This window comes from Pelodiscus sinensis, chromosome 13 (assembly GCF_052426305.1).
Source record: "Pelodiscus sinensis isolate ZL-2025 chromosome 13, ASM5242630v1, whole genome shotgun sequence".
Lineage (NCBI taxonomy): Eukaryota > Metazoa > Chordata > Testudines > Trionychidae > Pelodiscus > Pelodiscus sinensis.
The window spans coordinates 30,551,134-30,574,829 of record NC_143064.1 but is presented as its reverse complement, the minus strand read 5'-3'; the positions used below and the strand labels follow the sequence as shown (position 1 = coordinate 30,574,829).

The window sequence follows — 23,696 nt, the reverse complement described above, 5'->3', positions numbered from 1 at the left end:
TGGGCTGAGGGGGAGGTCTGGACAGGACTCTGGCCAATGGGAGGGGTGGGGAAAGCCCCCAGTTGACCAGTTTCCTGCACTGCCATTTCCCTAGTTGGGAAAGAGGTGAGCAGCAGCATGCGAAACTGGAGCTGCATCTGGCGTGCGAAGCTCAGGGCTTCCTCCTGTAGCAGGAAGCCAACCTCACAATGGGATGTGTAGGTGGGCCAATGCAGCTCCACACACAAGACCACTACAAGTCTACAGACCACACTTTGAGAACCACTGTCTTAAGCCAACAGTTGCTGCATAATTTAACCTTTAATTTAAAACAAAATTGGATTTTAGGACAATTGGGATTCATTTACACTAGAAGCATTATGGTGGCATAGCTGTACCAATTAGGGATGGAAAAAGTTAATCAGCTTTCTTCCCGCAGCATGGCAGGCTGAGCCAGAGCAGCCACATAGGGCTACCAAAACCATGCTTAGGACCGCAGTTTCAAGGCTAGCCATGAAATTCTAAATAGCTGTCATAAAATCAGTCATGTCATTAATGACTCTACTCCTTGCAAAAGCTTTGAGCAGCAGCGGCCCTGAAGGATGTTTTTGGGTAGGTGACACTGCTTCAATCAGATCTTGTCTACATGAGCAAAAACTGCCTTTTGGCAACAAAACAATGAGATTGTTTACACTTTTGTCCAGCCGAGTGGACTCAATTTTGGCAACAACAACACACCCTTCTATCCTGGAAGACTTTTGTCTTTTCCCTTTCCTTTATTGTTGACAAAGAGCCGGTGTGGGTTCTGATGTTTGTTTTGCCAAATAAACTGGCTTCCACCAGTATCCCACAATGCCCACCCTGATGGCTGTGCTCAGTGTTTGTGATCTGTCTCCCTCCCCCGCTGCCTCAATATCAGAGGCAGTAATGGGTTGAGGAGGGGGGGAGGGAGAAGAGAAAACCAGGAGCCTCAGTGGCCTCTTATCAACTAATCATGTACTCCATACAGATCGTATTGAGCACACGATTAGTCATTTACTCTCTACTTAACATCCTTAGCAGGGTGTGTGTCACCTGAGGTTCCGAAGAAACAGAAGCAGCTTTCAGCTTCCCTGTTCCCCAAGTGATACTGACGTGCTGCACAACCGTCACTTCCTTGAACCTCAGTTGTTCGTACCCGTTCCGTGTCCAGTCACCATAGTAACCGAGCCCCTTCTGTAAGAGAGCATCATCATGCCGTACCATCCGCACGCAAGGCACTGCCTGCCCCAGGGACCTGCTCACGGGAGGAACCGGGACAACCGGGCCATGGAGAAGGCTCGGTGAGACTCACAACACAGCCCCCGGAAGGAAGCCAACGGAGACAGGCGTGGGCTGAGTGCGGCGGCGCTAGCGCCGGGATCGGGCTCCACTCGGCCTCCGCCTCAAGCCGCGTCGCGGGGAACAAGGGCGGGCGGAGATGGCGAGGGGGGCGCGGTGATGGAAGGGGCCTGGCAGCAGAGATGGCTCCGCCGGTTGGAGCGGGCCGCGGGGATCTCGCTCCTCACCTGCCATTGCGGGCGGGGCTCAGCCACAGCGGGGCACGGGCGCTGCTAGCTACGCCCGTTTCTCGGGGGCCGGCGGGGGTCACGGCCGAGCCTGGAGCGGGAGGCCCTGCCCCGCACGCAGCGGGTCACGGCGATGCCACGGGGCAGCCCAGCCAGCTCACTGGGGAGCGCGGGTCCCGCTCCGGCGGCCTGAGCGGGAGCGGAGAAGGGGCCGGGCCGCGGAGCCCGGAGGGGGGGGGCGAAGATACTTGCCTGCGCGGAGGCCCAGTCGCGACGAACAAGGGCCGCAGGCCCGGCGCCCCGAATCAGCAGGGTAGCTCGTGCGGAAGGTAACCGCTGCCTTAGGCCACCACTTATCCTTGTCTCCGACCGCCAACATTCAAACCAACCCGCCCGCCAATGGCAGGGGGCAACGCATGGTACGTCACCGCGTACGCGGGAGACGTATCCCCTGCACGTAACTAGGGGGCGTGCGCGACGAGCGCTGTCACGTGATCGGTGTCGGTCACATGATCGCGCTGTGGGCTTGGCTCGAGGAAGCCGGACGGTGAGGGGGTGTCGGACTGGGCTCCCTCTGGCAGAGCTCCAGTCACGGGGCCTTCCGGCGCATAGGGACTCTGAGCGCTGTAGGAGCGGCGGCCCGGGCCCTCTCTGCGCGGGGGCAGCCCGCTGTTGTCCCGCCGCAGCTGGACGGGCCGCGCTCCCCGCGGGTCGGGCGTGGGGCTCAGTAGCCCAGGTGCTTACGGGACGCCTCGCTTTCTCCCTGCAGAGCCGCTCTCGCGATGGACAGCAGGATCCCTTATGACGATTATCCCGTCGTCTTCCTACCGCCCTATGAGAACCCGCCGGCCTGGATCCCCCCCCACGAGGTCAGTGCTTTGTCTCCCGGCGCTCTGAAAAGTGGGGTGCTGGACCATGGGGAAACTCATTACATCATGCGTTATTTCTGCTGGCCTCGAACTGGGACTCTGAGAGCTCGGGTCCAGGCGAGCTGCCTTGGCATGGGGCGCTCTTCAGAAATCCCTTACCTTCACAACGGTAGATGGTGCCAGTGAGTCTCTTAAAATGAGCTAAGCTAGCCTGTGTCAGGTTGGTAGATTGAAATGAAGATGGGATAGAAAATAGCTATTAGAACTGGCTGTAACCTTTTTCGGGTCAAGGATCTTAACTCTTTTCATTAAATTATTAATTCGTTTTACACCAACCCCACTGGATCACCAGTGCCCCGCCCAAGGAGCATGTAATTCAAGTTTTAATGGAACTCTGTTTAAAAACAAAGGTTGCATAATTAGGGTCTAAATAAGAGCAAAACCTCTAATAAATCTGAAAATGTTAACGATCATTTACCTTGCAAGCCAAAACATAATATTGCTAGGATCAATGAAATAAAATATTTAGTGAAAGTCATGTCTTGTTTTAAAGCTTTTTGTAGCATTCACAATATGGAGCTAGTTCAGGAGAACTACCTAAGGTAATTTCTCTATTCAAATAGCAAGATGCACAAAACGTAAATAAATTAAAGTTTCTTTATGCTCATTATCTCAGGCATAATTTCTCACACATTTTAACTCTCCAAGTAATCTTTTGAAATTTGCGCCCTTCCCCCATGAGGGTTCCTGCTGTCCTTTTCCCCGCTATTTTAAAACAGTGGTGCAGTCCTTCATTACTACCATGGAATTCCTATTTTTGAAGCGGGTGGGTCTTATTTGGGTTGATTTGCTTTAACATATGAGTATTCCTTAAGTAAGAATGGCATCCCTCTGCCTTGCTTGGGGCCACCACACCTACTCTCCTTGACTAATGCAAAGAATCTGTCCACCCATAGCTACTAGGCCAATTAAGAGGCAAATGTTTCAAAGTGTTGTTGTGCAAGAGTGTTCTAGATGGAAAAAGAAAATGCATGTCCTAGGCCCGTGGTCGCCAACCCATCGATCGGGAGGGCTCAGCCAGTTGATTGCGAGGCGTTCGGGGGCCCCCCCATTTCCCCTCACCTCCAAGAAGCCCCACTACCTACCTCCAGCAACAATGGAGGTAGTGCTAGCTTCCTGCGGGGTGAAAGGAAGTCCGGCAGCTGCACGCCACTTCCGGAGTTTCAGGAAGTGCGCTGGCTGTTCCCCCCTCCCCCAAGCAGCTGGTGTGGTACCACAACCCAGGTCTGCAGCGTGTCGGGGACTTACTGCGTGGGGGAGGGGGTAGGAGTCCCCAGAGGAGGCGTGCACCGGAGCTTCCCTTCTCTGTGGAGGGGTGAGGAGTCCCCAGAGGAAGTGCGCATGGGAGCTTCCCCCTTCTGCGGGGGGGAAAGGGGAGAGGGAGGGAAGGAGTCCTGGGAGGAGGCGTGCGTTGTGGCTTTCCTCCTCTGTTGGGGGAGGACTGGGTAGGAGTCCCGGGAGGAGGTGCATGCTGGGGACTCCGTTCCCTGCCCCACCAACACCCTGTCCCCTGCTCCCACTGGCACCCTGTCCTCTCCCCCCCGGCACCCTGTCCCAGCACTCACTAGCACCCTTCCCCAGTACCATGTCCCCTGCTCCCACCAGCACAGTTGGGGCCACGTTAGTGAGGCTTTGGGGTGGGGGGAAGGTGTTTGGAGGAGTTATTTTTTTTTGCATCTCACTTGTGTGGCCCCAACTGAGTTTTCTGTGGGTCAATGACCCCTGATTCAAAACAGGTTCTCTGCCCTTCTCATAAATAAAGACAATGCTGAAACTTTTTGTGTTCGACATAAAATTTTATTTAAAAATGAAGCCTGGCCAACAAACCCCCAATTGGGGCCAAGCCCCTATCTGGCTGCAGCATCATAACACTCCTGCAAACCTTCCGCCCTTTCCCTCCCTCCCCTCCCCCCCGACCCTAGATCTGAGCCTATCATACACTGGAACCCTCTTTCCTGAGCCTCTCACATCCCCAAACTCCTGCACCCGCACATCCTCAGTCTTCTGCCACAACACTTCTGCACCATCCACACACTGCAAATCTGTGTCCTGAGCCCATTATACTCCCAACCTTCCTGTCCTGAGCCCCTCATGTATCCCAACCCAAACTCCTTTACCCTCACATTCACAAGCCTGTGGCCTGCTCAGTACCCCCAACACTCCCAAGCCTGGAGCCCCCTCCCTGAGCCAGCATCCTCTTCTCTACCTCCTCCTGCATCCAGATGCCCTCCCAGAGCTTGTACCTCTCACTCCTTCTCACACCCAAATCCCTCATTCCCACCCCAGAGCCCACACATCCTGTCACAATCCAGCGAGGGTACGGCTAGACGACAGGAGTTTTTCCGGGATTCCAGAGGTATCCTAGAAAAACTCTTCTGCATCCAGGGACGTGTTTGTTCCGCTTTTTTTAGCGGAAGAACAAACATGCTCTTTTGGTAACCGCTGTATTGCGCATTCAACGAAGAATAAGGGAGCTTTCAAAAGAAGGGTTTTTTTCTGACATTTGGTCCAGTCTAGACAGACCAAATGTTGGGAAAACCTCTTCCAACAGAAGAATCGGGGGGGGAAAGCGGCAGTGTAGCCGTACCCTGAGAGTGTATAAGCGCTGGGAATAGCAAATGATGGAGAGGAGGAGAACAGAGAGGGCAGGGCTTCAAGGAAGGGGTGGAATCTTGGGGGAAGGAAGAGGCAGTAGATCTTGGCTTGTTCTGACATTTAAAAAGTGATCTTGGGCATAAAAAGGTTGGAGACCACTGTCCTAGGCTACATCTCCACAGCTTCCCTCTTCTGCAAAAGCCTATGCAAATGAAGTGTGGATTAGCATATTGCCACACTTCATTTGCATAATTAATTAGGAGCTGTTTGTGCAAAATGGCTCCTAATTATGCAAATGAAGTGTGGCAATATGCTAATCTGTGCTTCATTTGCATAGGCTTTTGCGGGAAGCTGTGGAGACCTAGCCCTACTGTCTTCCCAACTCTCTTTCTTTCCCCGTCCCCTGCCTCCCCATCTAGACTGCCTTGATCTACAGCAGGGGTGGACAGTAGTTATCACAGGGGGTCACTTCATGAATTTTGGTATGTGGTCACAGGCCAGTTCCAGGATCCTCTGACAGGGTGAGGCCTTGGGCAGAGGGGGTGGAGTTGGGGACTACAGAGAGAGAGTGAGAGACAGAGACTTTGTGACACAGGTTGAGTGTGTGTGGCACAGACTGGGAGAGTGTGTCTGGCATAGTGTGACAGTGACTGCATGGAAGAGACTGGGTATGTGCGACAGTTACACAGAGTGTATGTGCTGCCACTTGCTGCCTCTAAGACAGAGAAAGCTGTCCTGTTCTATTGTGTCTCCAACTCTACAGAGATGGGGCGTGGGTGTGAGAAGAGAGACCAAGCATGAGCGCTGAAATCTTAGAAGTGATTCACTGCCTTGTAAGACAGGCACTTCTCTGAGTCACTTACAAGTATGCTTCAGATTGGAGTAGCTCCATTGTGTGTCTCCCTCTTCCCAAGCCCTGCTTTGCAGAGATAAGGTGGCACCCTACCCCTGTACCCTGACTTCAGGACTCTCCTCTGCCTGGTTGCAGGATGGAGTAAGGTGGGGGGAGCGTCATCTGAACACACACTGCCGACTGTAAGTGTGCATGCTCTGCTAATAAGCTGGGCAGGCTGGAGAGAAATGCTTGGTGGGCCAGATCTGGCCTAATATTGCCCACCCCAATCTACACTAATTGTGCCATGTCCAGCTACATACTGTTGTGCCTATTAAAGGGGATGCTGAGGCTACAACATTTTTGGCCCTAGCCCTCTGAGCTAGATAACTGGGTCTTTGTTTCTTGAGTGAACCAAAAAGCTTAATTTTGGGGAACAGGATGGTACCTTTTTTAAAGAACTGGCTGAGAAGATGTGGTATGCTTAGGGCGGGCCTCCATAGGCAGGATCCAACCCACAGCTGCCCTGCTACTCCCCTGCCCCCAGGCCAATCAAGAGGAAGCCATGCATTCTGGGGAGGGAGGGAAACTTCACACACTGCCACACCCCAGGCCAATCCGGGTCTGTGGGCAGGGGAGCAAAAGTGTCTCCTGGCCCTGCCCCTTCCTGTGCAGTCCAGGGCCACTTGAGAAATTTGTGAAGTGGCCCCTTGTAAAAATTATTGGCTTAGTGTCCCGTCAAACCCCTGAAGAATCATGGTTTGACACTCCACCCTTTCCCTGCCTGATTCAGTGCGTCCTTTAATAACTAAAATAGTGATTTAACATGCGATACAAGCCCAGGTTCTGGCTGGCACTACCCTCTCCTCGCAGCCAGCTTCCAATACTAGAGATCCTTGCTTATCCCAGATGGAATAAGGCTGTCACATTAATTATAATATGGTAGCACCACCACACTTCATTAGGGTCAGGTCTCCATTGTGCTGGGTGCTGTACAAAAACATGCAGACACAGACCTTTCCCTGAAAGCTTAAATAACTTTACAAGTTAGGATAACAAGCAAATGATTATGTTTGAAGGAGAAAGGAAAGGGTGATGGTATTTGTTATAAGATCACATGGTAATATAACAATGCTGCATGTAAGCTGGCCTCAAGATGAATGTCCTATAGTTGTATATAAGCAAGTGGTGTCACACATGAGGAATTCCTGCTGGCCAGCAACCTCACCATTTTTACTTACCAGACATGTCACAATCAAAATAAGAATTCTACAGGAAAGCAGTTCAGGACTTACCTGGTGTGCAGAAAGCTCCTTCGGGGGATTGTTTTCCCTACTGCTTTCAGGTTTCTTACAGTGACTGTTGCATTTTGCAGAGAATTTACCACCCTGACTACAATAATGAGTTGACCCAGTTTCTGCCTCGCACCATAGTACTGAAGAAGCCTCCAGGGGCTCAGGTGAGAACTCTCAGGGCATGGCACTAGACTTTTCTATGGCCGACTGCTGGACGGGGCTTGACATCAATATGTGCAGTCTGCTGCTTTAGGGTGTTTTTGTTCTACTGTAGCAGGATTGTGTCATTCCAGGGCTCCAAGAAATACAATGCTCCACAGTGTAACTGTCGCATAGCCTTATTCTGCTCCTGAAGGGAGGGGTGGGATGGGTCAAACACAAATATTGCCTTCATCTACCGCTTCTTAGGAAATCTGCTGGTAGTGAAGGATCAGTTCAGGCTAATCTCTCCACTCCCTTCTCCTGCAACAATTACAATCTCTTTCCATTGGGAGGTGAACAATGCTAGTTGGAGACCAGTCCAAGCAGATGTGTTAGAGGTAACCCCACACCATTTTCTGAGAAGGATAACATCCTTCTGCACATGCCAAAGATGACAGTTTGGAGGGGAATGGAGTTTCTGCTACGAGAATGACTCCCTCTTCTACTTTTATCACCTGTTACAATGTTTCCTAGATAATAATAAACAAACTGCTTGTAGAAATTGGAGGTCATGGCGTGAGCGCTGCTGGCCTGTTCTTGGGTGCTTCTGACTGATGGGAGTGAAAGGAAATCATTGCTGCCCTAGTCAGAAGGATAGTGATAGAAATGTAGCCGTGTTAGTCTGGTGTAGCTGAAACAAAATACAGGACTATGTAGCACTTTAAAGACTAACAAGATGGTTTATTAGATGATGAGCTTTCGTGGGCCAGAAGTGGGTCTGGCCCACGAAAGCTCATCATCTAATAAACCATCTTGTTAGTCTTTAAAGTGCTACATAGTCCTGTATTTTGTTTCAGCTAGTCAGAAGGGTGATGGCTGACACTCCCTCAACCAATGGATATTGTGTGGCTGAAGCATGGGACTGAGAAGCAACTGGAGCCTAAATTCTGAATTGGGCTTCTAACTTCTGCCTTCATTCTGCAGCTGCAAAATGGGACTGCTGCTTCACAGGGTGGTATGAAGGTTGTCAGAGATACTAGGAGTAACCCTAAATGCTTTTGGGTGTCATCTGACCCCATGGTAACAACTGCCAGGCCTCCCCCTGCAGACACTGGAGCAGAAGTCCAAGTAGCTGGAAGTAGTTCACATTCCACTTAACTATTAACCCTATTTTCTTCTCACAGTTGGGCTTCAATATTCGAGGAGGAAAGGCCTCCCAGTTGGGGATCTTCATCTCCAAGGTGCGTTAGTTCCTGTGCCACTTTGTCTAGCTCTGTCTAGTGTTTTTTAGATAAGACAGCTATAATTCTGACACTGAACTCCTCACTCCTGTAGCTCTAATGCACCTGGGCTCTGACTCAAATTCCCCTCCTGCTGTTTGAGTGGAGCAGAGTTGGACACAACCAAGGGGGAAATAGAGACTGAGTTGTATTGTGGAGCTATAGGGGTCTGACTTGACCTACCTGTAGGAGGGAACTGTGGGATAGTGGCACTACATAGTCTGAGATGTTGGTTTGACAGGCTTTGCCATCTCTTCTCTTCCATTCTCAGGTGATCCCTGACTCTGATGCACACAGAGCAGGGCTGCAGGAGGGAGACCAGGTCCTGGCAGTTAATGATGTAGATTTCCAGGACATTGAGCACAGCAAGGTGAGAGCTCCCCTTGCTACTACTGTGGGGAGAGGGCATATGCTGCATGTATCAATTTGAGATGCAGAGAGCAGGGAGATTAAAGGAAGCAAGGGAGGAGATACATGCAGCGAGGAGAGCTGCTGCTGCCCCTTCACATTACCCCACCCTGAACTCACCTGTGGTGTGGCATTTACAGCTTTGTCCACTAGGCGTGCTCCAAAACCTCTGTTCCCACTTCTGTTCCTCCTGACTGTGTGCGCCTGTGGACAGTTGCCATCTCCCCCACCGTAAAATAGGAGAATGATCCTTGTTTACTTGAAGATGCCTCAGTAGGAGCTCACTCTTGATTTAAAGAAGTGAGCAACCCTAAATGGGGAAGAGTACAGAATTGGTAATCACAAGCCTGATATAGGATGGGTAGGGGAGAAGCCTAGTATACCTTCCTTGGCGTATTATGTATTAGGCTTGACTCACAGGAGTTGATTACGTGCTAAAGCATTGCACTTAACTTTTACTGATGCTGCTGCTGTCTCTGTGCTGGGATTGGAATCTCCAGGTAGGTTTGAGGAGTGGCAATGGACAGACTTAGAATTAGGGATGTAAAAGGTTAACCAGTAAACTTATCTGTTCTGGTCAACCAGTAAGAGCTGGAGCAGCTTCAGGCAGGGGGCTTCTCCAGTCCCATGGAGCCTGCTGGAGCAGCCCCTGTCCATAGTGCCCTGGCCTGGCCCTCCCACTGCAGGTTACACCCAGGAGCAGGGCTGGCAGAGGCTGGGGAGCCAGGAGCAGGGCTGGCAGCAGCCCTGCTCCTGGGGAGGTGGCTTCACTGCAGGTTCTGTAGTATAAAGTTTGAGCTTTATGCTGCAGGGCCCTTGGCATGTATAATCACTGGAGGTTTTTTTTAGCGGGTACATTTGTAAACAAGTTTTACATCCCTATTTGGAATTAATCTCTGCCAGCCCAATCTCCTAATTTAGTGACTTTGTTGCTGGCTTCCAGGCTGTGGAGATCCTGAAGACTGCCCGTGAGATCATCATGCGAGTACGTTACTTCCCCTACAGTAAGTGCCTGTTTAAAGCCTTCTCCCATAACTAAGCTGCTTCTGGAATCCTGATCTGCTAGGGTGCAAAGCATTAGGCTTCAGAGGCTGTGCTGATTCTAGCTAAACAAATACTAACAATTTAGAGTCAAAGATGGAGTCAGTAACAACTCATAGAATACTAGAACTGGAAGGGACCTAGAGAGATCATCAAGTCCAGTCCCCTGCCCTCATGGCAGGACCAAGCATGGTCTAATCATCCCTGACAGATGTCTGTCTAACATGCTCTTAAATATTTCTGGTGATGGAGATTCCACAACCTCTGTAGGCAATTTATTCCAGTGTTTAACCACCCTGACAATTACAAAGTTTTTCCTAATGTCCAACCTAAAACAGAAACAAATGCTGATTTGATGTCTCAAGATTTTACACTAAAATCAAATACAACAGTGAGTGATATCAAATACTATCCCAACCTTAAGCAAATACTTACCAGCAGCCACACATCACACCCCAGATAAACTTATTCAGAAACCTATCCCTGCAGCAAACCTGTTGCCTACTCAATTGGCATATCTACATAGGCAACACCATCAGATGACCTAACCACATGAGCCACAACATCAGGGGCTCATATAACTGCACATCCTCTACCCAACGGGTAGTAATCAATGGCTCGATGTCAAATTGGCGGTCGGTTTCTAGCGGAGTGCCCCAAGGATCTGTTCTTGGACTGGTTTTGTTCAACATCTTTATAATGACCTGGATGAGGAGAAGGATTACACCCTCAGCAAGATCACAGATGACACTAAGCTAGGGGGAGAGGTAGATACGCTGGAGGGCAGGGATAGGGTCCAGAGTGACCTGGATAGATTAGAGGACTGGGACAAAAGAAATCTGATGAGGTTCAACAAGGACACGTGTAGAGTCCTGCACTTGGGATGGAAGAATCCCAAGCATTGTTACAGGCTGGGGACAGAATGGCTGAGTAGCAGTTCTGCAGAAAAGGACCTGGGGATTTTAGTGGATGAGAAGCAGGATATGAGTTAACAGTGTGCCCTTGTAGCCAAGAAGGCTAATAGCTTAATGGGGTGCATTAGGAGGAGCATTGCCAGCAGATCCAGCGAAGTGATTATTCCCCTTTATTCGGCTCTGGTAAGGCCACATCTAGAATATTGTGTCCAGTTCTGGGCTCCCCACTATGGAAAGGATGTGGATGCATTGGAGATGGTCCAGCAGAGGGCAACCAAAATTATTAGGGGGCTGGAGTGCATGACCTATAGGAGAGACTGAGGAATCTGGGTTTGTTTAGTCTGCAGAAGAGAAGAGTGAGGGGGGATTTGACAGCAGCCTTCAACTTTCCAAAGAGGATGGAGAAAGGCTGTTCACAGTAGTGACGGATGGCAGAACAAGGAGCAATGGTCTCAAGTTACAGTGGGAGAGATCTAGATTGGATATTAGGAAAAACTCACTAGGAGGGTGGTGAAGTACTGGAATGGGTTACCTAGTGAGGTGGTGGAATTTCCATCCCTAGAGGTTTTTAAGTCTCAGCTTGACAAAGCCCTGGCTGGGTTGATTTAGTTGGGATTGGTCCTGCCTTGGGCAGGGGGCAGGACTTGATGATCTCCTGAGGTCTCTTCCAGCCCTGTGATTCTAGCGGTTGGCAACCTATGACTCGTGAGCCAAATATGGCTCAGTAGGGAGCCACATTACAGATGGTAGGTATTGACTGACTAATCAAATAGTTGATGTATTTTGATAGGATGACTCTGCCTTTGAAGTGTAGCAACAGCCCTAGGAGTCCCCAGCTGATCCCGGGCTCCATGCAGTGCTGCCGTTTTGAAACGCTGCGAGGAGCCTGACACTGGGCTACCTGCGGCATTTCAAAGCAGCAGCACCACCTGTGCTGATCCTGGGCTCCACCGGCGCTGCCTCTTTGAAATGTTGTGGGAAGCCCGGTGTCAGGCTCCTCGCCGTGTTTCAGAGCAGCAGGGTAGCATGGAGCCCAGGGTCTAGCGCCAGGTTTCAAGTAGCGCTGCAGCTTTGAAATACCCCTTCCTCACCCCCCCCCCCCAGCCTCTTTCTGATAGACAGCAATGGTGGGAAGTGACTAGTCGACGAGTCCTTTACATCCTTAAGCCACATGTGGCTGTTCTGCAGTTCGAGTTCAGCCCCGCCTGTTGCTCCCCTGGCAGCACAGAGCCCACACTAGCACTCCAGCCTTGTGGCCCCCTGCAGAATTGGAGCACAGTGCTGGCTTCCTGCAGGGGAAGGGGTGGAGACAAAGCCCAGAGGGTCCAATCAGATCCAGCTGGAAGGGAAGAAATGGCTCTGCACACTGTTGCTTCCCCTCACCCTCCCCCAGCTGAGGGAATAGTGCAGGGATGTGCTTCCTGCAGGCTTTTCCCACTGCTACTATTGGCCAGTATCTGGCACATGGCGGCAGCAGCAGGACACTGTGCCTGGAAGTGGTGCAAAAGCAAGTGGTCCCCTTTCCCCCCAGGCAGAGACCCCGCACTCCCAGCCCCCTCACTCACCCTCTCTGCTGAAGCCCTGCACCCCTGGTCTCCCTCCCTCTCCCCCTGCCAAGACCCTGCTCCTGGCCCCTCCCAGACACCCTACCCCCAGCCTGCTCCTGGAGCCTCCCTTCCTCCTGCTCCTCCCCCCCGCCAGACACCCTAATCCCAGCCTGCTCTTGCACCCTATCTCCCACCCACATGTCTATCCCACTCATGGGCAGCTCTGTCTCTCAAAATGTAATGTAGATTGTGATGTAATGTCAAGTGTGTCCAGTATTTTTGTTGAAACCATCTGGCAACCCTAATAATCTGGCCTGAGGTCTTGAACCTCAGTCCTCTCTGGCTCCTCCCCCACCATTAGGTTGTAGCACCAGGGGAGTGAGTTGTCTCAATTGGGGGCCACAGCAGTGAGTTGAGGTTTTTGGAGGGGCTGTCTTTTTGCTTCTCACTTGTGTGGTCCCTGACTGATTTTACTGTGGGTCAGTGGCCCGTGACCCCAAAAAAGGCTTCTCAATCCTGCCATAAATACAGTGTTGAAACCTTTTCTGTTGAACATATTTTACTTTATTTAAAAAGTAACCTGGCCAACAAGTTCCCAATTGGGGCCCACCCCATCTGGCTGCAGTGTCATAACACTCCTGCACCCCTCACACCCCCAGCCCCTGCCATAAGATTGACAGAAGACAATCTGAATGCATGCATGAAGCTGGATTTGACCAGTTATGATGTAAACTTTAAAAAAAAAAAGTGCAAAAAGATGCAGCAGCAGAAGTTCTATTAAATAAAGTCTGAGTATAATAGCATAAATGAAAGTCAATTAATAATTTTCAGTCATGCAAATGGGCATTCATGTACAGCTTTTTGTTGACCACTTATTCTCAATTTTGATGTACAGGCAGTCCCCTGTCGGATCCGCGCTTATGTCGGATCCGCGCTTACGAACGGGGCTTTTCTCGCCCCGGAGCTCACGGGCGGCAGGTCGCCACCCGTGTCCTCCGGGGCGAGAAAAGCTTCTCCCGGTCTCCCTGGTCTGCTGGGGAGGGGGTCCAGCAAAGCCTCTGGACCCCCCCAGCAGAAAACAAGGGGGACAGGAGCAAAGCCCCCCAGCAGACCACGAGGACAGGAGCAGGGAGAGCTGGTCTGCAGGGAGACGGGGCGCAAAGCCTTGGAGCACGCCCGCAGCAGGACAGCCCGGGCGCGCTTGGGCTGTCCCACTGCAGGCGTGCTCCGTGGCTTTGCTCCCTGTCTCCCTGGTCTGACCAGCAGCCGTCCCTCCACCCCTGTCTCCCTGGTCTGCTGGGGGGTGCAGCTAGTGCGCCTCCCCCCTCCCCCCCCCCCAGCTGACCAGGCTTTTCTTGCCTACCCCTGGGGTAGAGCAGCTGGGGGCTGCCGGGTTGGTCCTGCAGCGCTGCTCCGGACCAACTCGGCAGCACCCCAGCTGCTCTGTCCCAGGCATCCTGATTCAGCTGCTGCTGGTCAGTTTCAGGAGCGGCTGAATCAGGACCCCTGGGGCAGAGCAGCTGGGGTGCTGCTGGGTTGCTCCAGTAGTGCCAAGGAGCTGTGCTACTGGAGCAACCCAGCAGCACCCCAGCTGCTCTGCCCCAGGCGTCCCCAAGTCAGCTGCTGCTGAAACTGACCAGCGGCTGACCACAGGAAGCCTGAGGCAGAGTTGCTGTGCCCCGGGCTTCCTGGAATCAGCCGCTGATCAGTTTCAGCAGCAGCTGACTTGGGGATGCCTGGGTTTCTTAAGTTGAATCTGTATGTAAGTCAGAACTGGCATCCAGATTCAGCCGTGGTTGAAACTGATCAGTTTCAGCAGCGGCTGACGCCAGTTCCAACTTACATACAGATTCAACTTAAGAACAAACCTACAGTCCCTATCTTGTACGTAACCCGGGGACTGCCTGTAGTTTAGCTCTTCAGTTTGAAAAGGTTGCTGAGCCTTGTTCTAATGTGAGATGCCATCAGGTGCCAGCAAGGTCAACCTTTGATATTGGCATTTTCACAGCAATAACTGAGTAGGACACATTCAACCTACTTACCTTCAATAACACAGATCCTACAATTCACAGGTGACTGCTTTTGCTGTTATATAGACACACCATGAATTCTGTATTTTCCACTCGTACTCATCTGATGCAGTGGGTTTTACCCCCTGAAAGGTCATGCTATAATATATTTCTTAATCTAAGGTGCCACAGAACTACTCATTTTTAAAGATGCACACTAAACACAACTACCTCTTTCTAAAACTGACAGGACATTGTTCCATATAGAGCAATGCCTGTACTCAAATAGAATCACCTGAGCCCTATTCTCTGTCCTACTCTGCTTCACTAATGCCTGCTTTTCCATTCCAGATTACCAAAGGCAGAAGGAGAGAACTGTTCACTAACAAAGTCCTCCCTAGTAATGGTTGCTGTGCCCCAAGTTTCATTGGATCACAGCAAGAAGACTGCTCTCCTCAGAACTGGGGAGACTTGACACTAAATTAGATTTTCCTTCAAGTTTCAGCTTTGGGCAGAGGTGAAGCTATCTGCTGACGCTATAGGCCTCAACTCTCAAAGATCCCAGCTCTGATCTTTGTAATAATGGACACAAACTCTTCCTGCTTTTTGCATCATGGAGTCAAAGCTGTGGTAGGAGAAGGATCTGACTCTAATTTCTGGCTTAGGCACTGAGCTGAAGAGGTTGATGGAGAAGTGGGATTTGGTGGATGCTGGGAAATGAACAGTGGCTTCTCTGGCCACACATACCTATGGAGTGTCTGTTCAGTATGTGATTGCATCTTTTAAAGGAGATTATGGGATCCTAGTCTTTCCCTTCTCAACAAGGCATGTGGCCAAAGAGGGAGGGTCTATGTACATGGCCCACAGAGTTTGATTTAGAGCACAAGATGATGGGAGTGGGGTGCTGAATGTAACCCAAGCACAGAGCAGGTTTTTTCTTTCCAACATGGTCTTGAATGTCTTTTGCCCTACACAACATGCACTGCACTTCAAAATTGTACAACACTAATGAAGCAGCTGGCATGAGGCAGATAAGCTGCTGTCAGCCATTGTCAAGGCTTGTGCCTGCCCAATTTACCATCCCCTGGAGTTTCCTTTAAAAGTAGGTGCTGCATCTTTTTCACAGCTCAATAGTGTTTGGGCAGAGACAACAAGAATCCTATGGGTGGGGATGGATTGATTCATTCTCCCCCACTGGTGGTCACTTGCTGCAGCCTGACACAGGCATCTTCCCCTATTCTAAAAGGTGAATATGCTGTTCAGCCCCTTTCATAAACATGGCTTGAAATCCTCCCACTTATCTACTGCTCAAGCTGCTTCTTTCTAGAATAATCGATTGGCTGGGATCCAGGGAAGAGTAGGTAACTTCACTGAACTAGGGTATCCATATAGCCGTCTTTCTGGATTTTTAGGAATACAGCATGCTTATATCCCTTCATGATTTAATAACCCCCTTGAAGTAAATCTGGGGACATTTTCCAAATTATGCAGGTACCAAACACACCACCACTCTGTTAGACTCCTCCTGTGACACGGCTGCTTTTATTGTTAAACATTTTACACTGCTGCTGTGGTAGATACCTGAAGGTCCACTCAGATCTTTTCCCTGTAGGATTCCCAGAGTTGTACATGCATCCCTCTTGTTCCATCCACATAGGTTGTGATTTGCCTGCTACCGCATTAACTGGATGTTGCCTGTTTATGAATGTCAAGAGAACCCACATGCCTTATGTGGGAAAATAGTGCACTTCCTTCCAGGAGCAGATTTCTTGGTAGGAATCCCAGCGATGGAGTGATGTCATAATCCTCAAAGCTTCTTTGCTCTTGCCAAACAGGATCTGAGGCTAAATCTGCTCTCCTGCACTGGGATTTGTTCTATCACTTTGTAGACACCTACAAGTCTTAATAAAAAAAAGTTACTTTTGAAGTCCAGTTTCTGTAGTAAGTTTTAGTTCCTTCCCAGGAAATGAATGTGGTCTGATTAATTATCCCCATCCATCCCACAGTTGGAGGAAGTGCAGTGAGCACAACTCAATTAGTCTGCTTTGGAGGCTAAAATTACACACAAGACTGGCTGCCTGCAGCTACAGGCACTGAAAAGACACTTCAACAATTACCCACTGTTGTTGTGACTGGAACTGAACAAGTAATCTATCAAAACTCAACCTGATCTGGCTGTCTCCCTGCTACAGGCCCGCTGCTGACAATGGGAATAGTGCCCTGGGGTAAAGCTGCATTCTACAGCAGACAGGCAAGTACAGGCTCCCTGCCCTTTCCTATACTGACCTGCCTTTATAGAACATTCATGGACATAGTTCCACTGGCTTGTAAAAGGAACACATTGGCTACGTTTACACTGGCACCCTTTTCCGGAAATGCTTAAAACGGAACAGTTTTCTGTTATAAGTATTTCCGGAAAAAGCGCGTCTACATTGGCAGGATGCTTTTCCGGAAAAGCATCCATGGCCAATGTAGACGCGCTTTTCCGGAAAAAAGCCCCGATCGTCATTTTCGCGATCGGGGCTTTTTTGCAGAAAAGACTACTGTGCTGTCTACACGGGCCCCTTTCCCAGAACAGTTTTTCCAGAAAAGGACTTTTGCCCGAACGGGAGCAACATAGTTTTTCCGGAAAAACACTGACAATTTTACAGTAGATAGTCATTGCTTTTCTGGAAAAGCAAGCGGCCAGTGTAGACAGCTGGCAAGTTATTCCGGAAAAGCAGCTGCTTTTCCGGAATAAGTGGCCCAGTGTAGACACAGCCATCCTGTTATAAGCCAACCCTACAAATCCCAACTGCCTGCCTGCAAAATTATTGTACTTCTAGCTTCAACTGCTTGAGTGTGCAAACATCCCCGGAGAGGGTTCAGTAAACAGTTTCACACCCAGCCTCTCAGAGCCAACACCTAACATGTATTGCAGAATAGAGTGCAGTGAGCAAATAGGCCTGGCAGATTTAGCAGTGCTCTCAGCACAGACAAGTATTTGCATAGGGCCTTTTAACAGAAGGCTACCATCAGTATCATTCTGGGGCCATAGCTCAGAGGCTCACGGGTTCTCACTTGTCTCCACGTAGTTAATTACAACCCCACAGAGACAACCCCAAGAATTTCTCACAACATTTAAGCTCATTTTATTAAGAGCAGGATTCTTAAATGCAGTGCTAGCTCCATCAATTGTATACCTTTCGCCTCCAGGACTCAGTCAATCTTATCATGCTTTGTATAGTCCCTAAATTTCCAACTGCTTAGAAAGTAGGACTAGACACTGGGATGGTTCACTCAAATTGCCCTGTTCTGTTCACCACCTCTGAAGCATCTGCCCTTAACAGATGGATGAGAGCTGCCAGCAGCTGCTGCTGGCTTAAAAGCCTTCAGGCCCCCAAGAACAATGCTTAAGGAAACAGCTCTGCCCCAAAACATACCAGACCAAAGATACTGGCAAAATTATTTTAATAAATGGCATTCCAATATTGTTTAAAGTTCTGATTGATCAGGAGATTAAAAAGTGATTAATCACATTAAATCATTTGACAGCCCTAGTTCTACTTCAAGTCCATTTCTTGTCATCTTGATGACAAAACCAACCTCTTCCCCTGAGGCTTATTTGTATCTGTCCCTTTCCAGCTTCAACTGCTGTAGCTATTACAGCAAGGCAGGCTTGCATTGAATGGAGTTAAGTTCACCTAGCGGTAAGAGGGTGACATCCCTAAGTTACCACAGCAATACACTTTGTCAGTCGTTAAGGTCTTTCTGGGGCATACTCCTCCCTCTTGCATTGTAGTTAAATTCCTCAGCTCTGACAGGGTGATTCACACAAACTTTGAACAGGCAAATATGTTTATCCTTTATCCCCAGAAGGTAGGGATGGTCATCATCCCAAACTCACTCTTGCTGTTTCTGTTTAATGTTGTTTTGTTCTTAATAGCTCTCTGAAAACAGACAAAAACCTCACAGACTGGGGCATCATTAGCACTTCAGGGAGCAACTCCAACCCAGAGGCAGCACAGCTTAGTTGGCCAGGTATATTATGGGTATCTTTGTCTTCCTATGAAGCAACAGATCTTGGTCACAGGACAAAGATTCACTGAGCAGAAGAAATTAATATCCTATCAGATATCACTGATAATTTCCTGAGATTTACCCTGAAATACCTGTTAGTACAATAGAACCCAGGTGCTCCAACCACCTCATTTAACCACTGTCTTCTGTTCCCATCCTGATGGGAAGAGACCCTCTGTGCTAAAGGCCCAAACATGGTCTCGTGGCTCATGCCAGGAAGAACTAAATACCTTAAGCATAAAATACGCATTTCCCCCTCCTCCCCTTAATGTAAAAATTGTCAGGAAGAATCCAAAAAAGGTCTAGTGCAGCATTGCTCCTGGAAGAGAGCCAAGCAGCATCAGTTCTCAGAGCCACTGTGGTCTCCTCTCTCATCCTTCACCTCTGATAGGCTGCTCTCATCAATGTTCTCCAGAGATGCAGCATGCTGGAGTGCCAGGTCTGACAGCATCATGTTGGGGAGCTTCCTCTGCTCAGGGTACAGCCAGGGCTTCATGTTGACATTATGCTGCTGTTTCCAGGAGGGATATTTCAAGCAGGCCTTAAGCATCTTCTTCAGCATCTGACAAGCAGAAAAGGGAACCAAGAAAATGGACATAGACTAGAATCTGAGCACTACTGGACTCTATGCATTTTCTTATCTACTTAATGTTATGGAAAGGCTGGGTGCTGCACAGTTACCTGAGCCAGGTTGAGAGGACAGACTTGAATGCACAGATAGATAAATATTGTACATTTTCTTATAGGAGTAGTTTCCATTCATTTGGATAAGCAATCAGCATCTTCAATAAATCTAAGGATCTCAATGTGCTTCAGTGCCTTCTCTATGAGGGAAACCACTATTATCCCCATTTTACAGTTGGAGAAATAGAGGCTGAGCCAAAAAGTCACTATTACACCTTTGTCAGGTCCAGTGACAGAGGCGGGGATAGAACCCAGGATGCTGAGCCATGTCACACTCCAGTGTCTCACATATACCTCATGTAAATAGGTTTCCTATTATTGCACTGCAATCCTGACCTGTATCTTCCTCACTATTCCTAGAGTTCAGAGGATGCTGCACCTCATGCAGAGCCCACTGGTCACAAGCTGGGGATCCCAAGACCAAGCATTGTGCACAGGTTTTTCACCTCTCTGATGTATCAGAAGTCAGTCATTGGAGTAACTACGGAAGCACATTCTAGCAGCAAATCCAAGGGATAGCTAGGGTGCCCTGTTCTCTCTTGCTCAGGCCTGTACCAGGAAGTTAGATGGGCTGGAAAGTCTAAGGACAAGTTAGATGATCTCCACTATTGCCAGCCCTTTTTTAAGGAACTATGAATGATGGGTAATCCTTATTACTCCTCTACTCAGGAGCTCCTTCACTCACCCTTGGTGCCAGGTACTGGGAAGCTTTATTCACAACCCACTTTGGCAGCTTCCCTAATGCATAAAAAAGAAAGGTGGAGAAACAGAATCATTAGTGAGCCATGGCAGAAAAATGCTGCATTTGTGCCAGACTGTGACTACACACAATGGTCCTGTCCCAAGGTACACCTGCCAAGCTGCAAGATGATCTCATAGCTTTCACTTCAACCTGAACTTACCTCACCCCCTTGCACACCCACAAGTGATGCCGAGCCAGACTTACCTTTGGGGTCCACCTGAGCCAGGTAAGTCAAGGTGCAGCTATTTGGTCCAGTTGACTGCACCAAGTATCCCGCCAAGATAGAAACAGCCCTTACCAGGTCCCTTCGGGGAGGATATTGCTGTATGGTGAAATCAGACACTCAGACCCTGTCACCTTCCCTGGTGATATTCTCTCATTTGGTGCTATACACCAAGGACAATGGGACTAAATTTAGAGGCTCAGAGATAGTACCTGATTTGTAAGGAGTTAATTATACAGTACATAACCCACCATAATAAAGGTCCCTGCACACCCAAAGACACAGGGACAGGCTGCCTTGCCTGTACACTAAGGTATCAGTAAAACGGTGGCAGGTAAACATGTGCAGCTCAGTTTAATGAAAACCAGAAGCACATTCTGCTCAACAGAGCCTCCTTAACTTGTAACCCAGACAAACCCACCCAGCTTATGACTAGCTGTGAGGTGGAGTCATTCATGAAGGAGGCATCTAGGCAGGCATTACTGAAACTTCCATGGGAGCTATGGAATTGAGCTCTTTCCACCCCCTCCCCACCACCTGACTCACCGGGTGTTTGACAGAGAAGTTGATGATCATGAAATATTTATCCACAACCTGCCAGGATCGTAGTGTCACCACATCTCTGTTCTTTAAGGGCTTTGGACATTTCCCTAGCCAAGAAGGAAGTAAAGTCACTTCAACTCACCCAGTGAGAAATGCAGTCATACTAGAGGGTTTCTACCTTGCCCACTTGAGGAGTAAGTGGGCAGTTAGCGATCTCTCTGGATCCTGACACCAATGCCTCCCTTCATCTCCTACAAGCCCAGCTCGCCCTTTTGTTAGCAGCCTCAGAGTCCAAGGATGAAAAGAGCCTGGGGGAGTGAACTCCCCTCACCCGTTAGAAAGTCCAATGGTGTGTGGGAAGCCAGCTCTTCCCCTGACCAGACTGTGTCTATTTGAAGCATACCGAGTGGATTCAGTCTTTGCTACTTCCTACTAAAGGAAACTGGATGGGCCCTACACTTGTTTAACTCAGGATTTCAAGCTCTTTGGGGTTGATCACACCTTTTGCCACACTCAGCCAAAGCAGCCCCCCCAGCCAACACTCACAGGCATAGTAGCCCACATCAGCATTGGTGGCAAGCTGGGCAATGTCATGCGTGTCAATGACGCTCATGTCCCACTTCCTGCGATACTCAATATCATGTAGCACATCATATACTGTCTCCGCTGGGACTTCTTGGATGTCAATACGGCACTGCAAGCAGGAGGAGCAGGACTACAGTCAGGACAAAAGTTGGCTGCACCCCAGTCTCCCCAACCCTGTCATCCTCTGAATTAGTGTAGCCAACTTGGTCCAGGTATAGGGAAGAGCTCCCATCCGTGGAGAAGTGTATCAACCAGCAGAGAGTGGAGGTGTCCAATCCTACACAGATGACAACAGCCTGGAGATATACAGCAGGCCACCTCAATGACCTGTGATCGTGACCTTAATTCACAGGGCAGGTCTGGGAGATAGCGAAAAGAGTGGCCTTCCTGTTATTGGTTCAGCGAAACTTCACCTCCAATCCCATTGTCTTCTACCAAGCTTCACCCCTTACCAGGCACTGGAACCCTCCACTCTCAGCATCGCAAAACACTTTTGCAAATATCAACCCAATCTGAGGATAAGTGATGCACAGAGAGGGAAGCAACTCACCTAAGATAAAAAAATGGAGATAAGGACAGAGAATCCATTTCAAAGTAAAAATACTTATTGCCCCTGCATCAGTCAGCAGAGACAAGTTCAAACAGATCAGTGATTAAAAGCCCTCTCATAGCTAGACAAATCCCAGTCAACATAGCGACCAAAACCATGAACAAGAAGCAGATGCCACAGGCTTCCATAGGTAAAGTACCACCACACCTGCTGTGGCAGAAAAATGGAGAAGGGAAGTATTCTAGGGAGGAAAGCAAGTCATGGTGTCCAACTCTGTTCCAATCTCCAGCTGAAAGCAAACAGGTAGAGAGTGGAGGTGTCCAATCCTATACAGATGACAACAATCTGGAGATGTGCAGCAGGCCACCTCAATGACTTGTGATCTTAATCTTAATTCACAGGCCAGATGGCAGGTCTGGGAGATCCCAGAAAGAATGGCCTTCCTGTTACTAGTTCAGAGAAGCTTCACCTCTAGCTCCAACCCCATCATCCTCTACCAGGCTCATTGGTGTTTGTCACTATGACTCAATGATTTAAAGAGAAAGCCTAACTCGGGCTGCATTCTCAAGAGCTGGTGCAACTTCAGAGCCCCACACTATGTTATTCTACACCATGTGGGCAGAGAAGATTCCTGCAGGGAAGGCAGTTACCAGAGCAGATTCCAGGATAGAAAGAACAGTTAATGCATCTCATTGGCTACTTTCTTAAGAAAGTCACAGATCAATTTCTGGTGCCCAGATACAGTAGTGACAAGTGCCTCTCTGGGTCACAGAGGTTTCATGTGGCAAAGGTAAGCGCCATGTTGTGAACTGCACACCAGGGAAAAGGGACACCAAGATGGGGACAGTTAGCACAAACAGAGCTCCACCACATGTTTTAGAGTTAATGGCTCATCCCAGCACAGGGAAGCACGTTCTGGGGCAGGAGTCCAGCAAGTCCTCTGGGTGCCCAGTTTCTGTGTCCACGGACAAGATCCCCGAGTCCATGCCCTTGAACCCAGGGTGGGTTCCCGCAGCCGCCCGCACCGAGCTCCCTCCCTGCATCATTTGCACCCTCCCCGCAGCCCCCGCACCGAACTCCCTCCCCCCAACGTTTGTACCTCCCCGCAGCCGCCCCCCGCGAGCCCTTCCCCACGCGGTGCCCCCCGCAGCGGGCCCTGCCCTGCGGCTCACCTTGACCCTGTGCACGACGGGGCCGGTGAGCGGGGGCGGCTGCACCCAGACCCCGACGCCCTCCCGGCTGTACGTGCTCTGCCAGCCGCGCTCCTCCTCACACTGCGCCTGGAAGGCCCGGAAGGCGCCGGCGTCGGGCAGCTGCACGGGCTCCATGGGCTCTGGGCCCCGCCGGGCGGACACACACAGGTGCTGGCGAAGGCCCCGCCCCCTCGCGCCACATACGCAGTTGGCGCAGTAGCTCCCACCCCGCGGCAAGCCCAGGAAACCTGGACCCCGCCCCTGCCAGGTTCTCCCGGCTTGTCCCCGCTCCTCATTGGCTTCGCCTCGTGGAACCAGCCGCCAATCAGCGCACGATTTCGGCCAGGTGCGCCGTTGTCCTCGCAGATTGGCTGCGATGCCTGCGGCTGCTTTTCCTGATTGGCCTGGCCCCCGCGCGGCACCCACCTGCCGCCTCGTGACTGGTGAGATTTTAAAAACCGATGGCGGGTTCGGAAGTACATACCATCGGGAACAGGCCGCACCCCACGTGGGCATAAACTGGACGGCGCTCGGATTGGCTGCTAGGATGGAGTGTCGGGTGGCGATTGGCTCTTCACAAGGACCAGCTGAGCAGCGCGT

The 23,696-nt window shown here is 50.1% G+C and overlaps 3 protein-coding genes across 6 annotated transcripts in view; 1 reads left to right on the top strand and 2 right to left on the bottom strand.

Moving 5' to 3' along the window:
* The window catches only part of KIF4A (kinesin family member 4A), a 53,895-nt gene extending 51,977 nt beyond the window's left edge, over positions 1-1,918 (bottom strand). Inside the window, exons 1-2 of the mRNA XM_014568820.4 lie at positions 1,779-1,918; positions 1,054-1,194 (exon numbers count right to left, since the gene is read on the bottom strand). The gene's annotated coding sequence lies outside the window, so the exon portion shown is untranslated. The remainder of the gene's footprint in view (positions 1-1,053; positions 1,195-1,778) is intronic.
* On the top strand, positions 1,158-16,449 carry PDZD11 (PDZ domain containing 11). Of its 2 annotated transcripts, none has more exons than XM_006113670.5 (7): positions 1,158-1,301; positions 2,296-2,395; positions 7,258-7,341; positions 8,503-8,559; positions 8,870-8,968; positions 9,950-10,010; positions 14,869-16,449. In XM_006113670.5, exons 1-7 carry the CDS (start codon positions 1,213-1,215, stop codon positions 14,901-14,903), a joined length of 525 nt encoding a protein of 174 aa, XP_006113732.1. In that variant the 5' UTR covers positions 1,158-1,212; the 3' UTR covers positions 14,904-16,449. The 2 variants fall into 2 exon arrangements, with proteins under 2 accessions (XP_006113732.1, XP_006113733.1); XM_006113671.4 differs by lacking the exon at positions 1,158-1,301 and adding an exon at positions 1,973-2,073.
* LOC102451234 (START domain-containing protein 10-like) lies at positions 16,041-23,367 on the bottom strand. Of its 3 annotated transcripts, none has more exons than XM_075940792.2 (7): positions 23,076-23,367; positions 21,315-21,462; positions 20,772-20,875; positions 20,207-20,324; positions 19,946-19,998; positions 18,959-19,138; positions 16,041-16,410 (listed from the first exon to the last, which is right to left on the bottom strand). In XM_075940792.2, exons 1-7 carry the CDS (start codon positions 23,229-23,231, stop codon positions 16,396-16,398), a joined length of 774 nt encoding a protein of 257 aa, XP_075796907.1. In that variant the 5' UTR covers positions 23,232-23,367; the 3' UTR covers positions 16,041-16,395. The 3 variants fall into 3 exon arrangements, with proteins under 3 accessions (XP_075796907.1, XP_075796905.1, XP_075796906.1); XM_075940790.2 differs by having other exon boundaries at positions 16,041-16,418; positions 23,076-23,366; XM_075940791.2 differs by lacking the exon at positions 16,041-16,410 and having other exon boundaries at positions 17,951-19,138.
* Positions 23,368-23,696: the final 329 nt, after the last annotated feature.

Bases quoted from the DNA above. Each gene is read 5' to 3' on its own strand.
- LOC102451234 (XM_075940790.2), bottom strand. From the start codon at position 23,231: ATGGAGCCCGTGCAGCTGCCCGACGCCGGCGCCTTCCGGGCCTTCCAG. The intron at 19,139-19,945 runs GTGAGTGAAGGA...TCTGCTTGTCAG, and splicing joins CCCAGTACCTGGCACCAAGG to ATGCTGAAGAAGATGCTTAA. The intron at 16,419-18,958 runs GTGAAGGATGAG...TTTTTTATTAAG, and splicing joins ATGAGAGCAGCCTATCAGAG to ACTTGTAGGTGTCTACAAAG.
- PDZD11 (XM_006113670.5), top strand. From the start codon at position 1,213: ATGCCGTACCATCCGCACGCAAGGCACTGCCTGCCCCAGGGACCTGCT. The intron at 1,302-2,295 runs GTGAGACTCACA...TTCTCCCTGCAG, and splicing joins CGGGCCATGGAGAAGGCTCG to AGCCGCTCTCGCGATGGACA. The intron at 10,011-14,868 runs GTAAGTGCCTGT...TTTCCATTCCAG, and splicing joins AGTACGTTACTTCCCCTACA to ATTACCAAAGGCAGAAGGAG.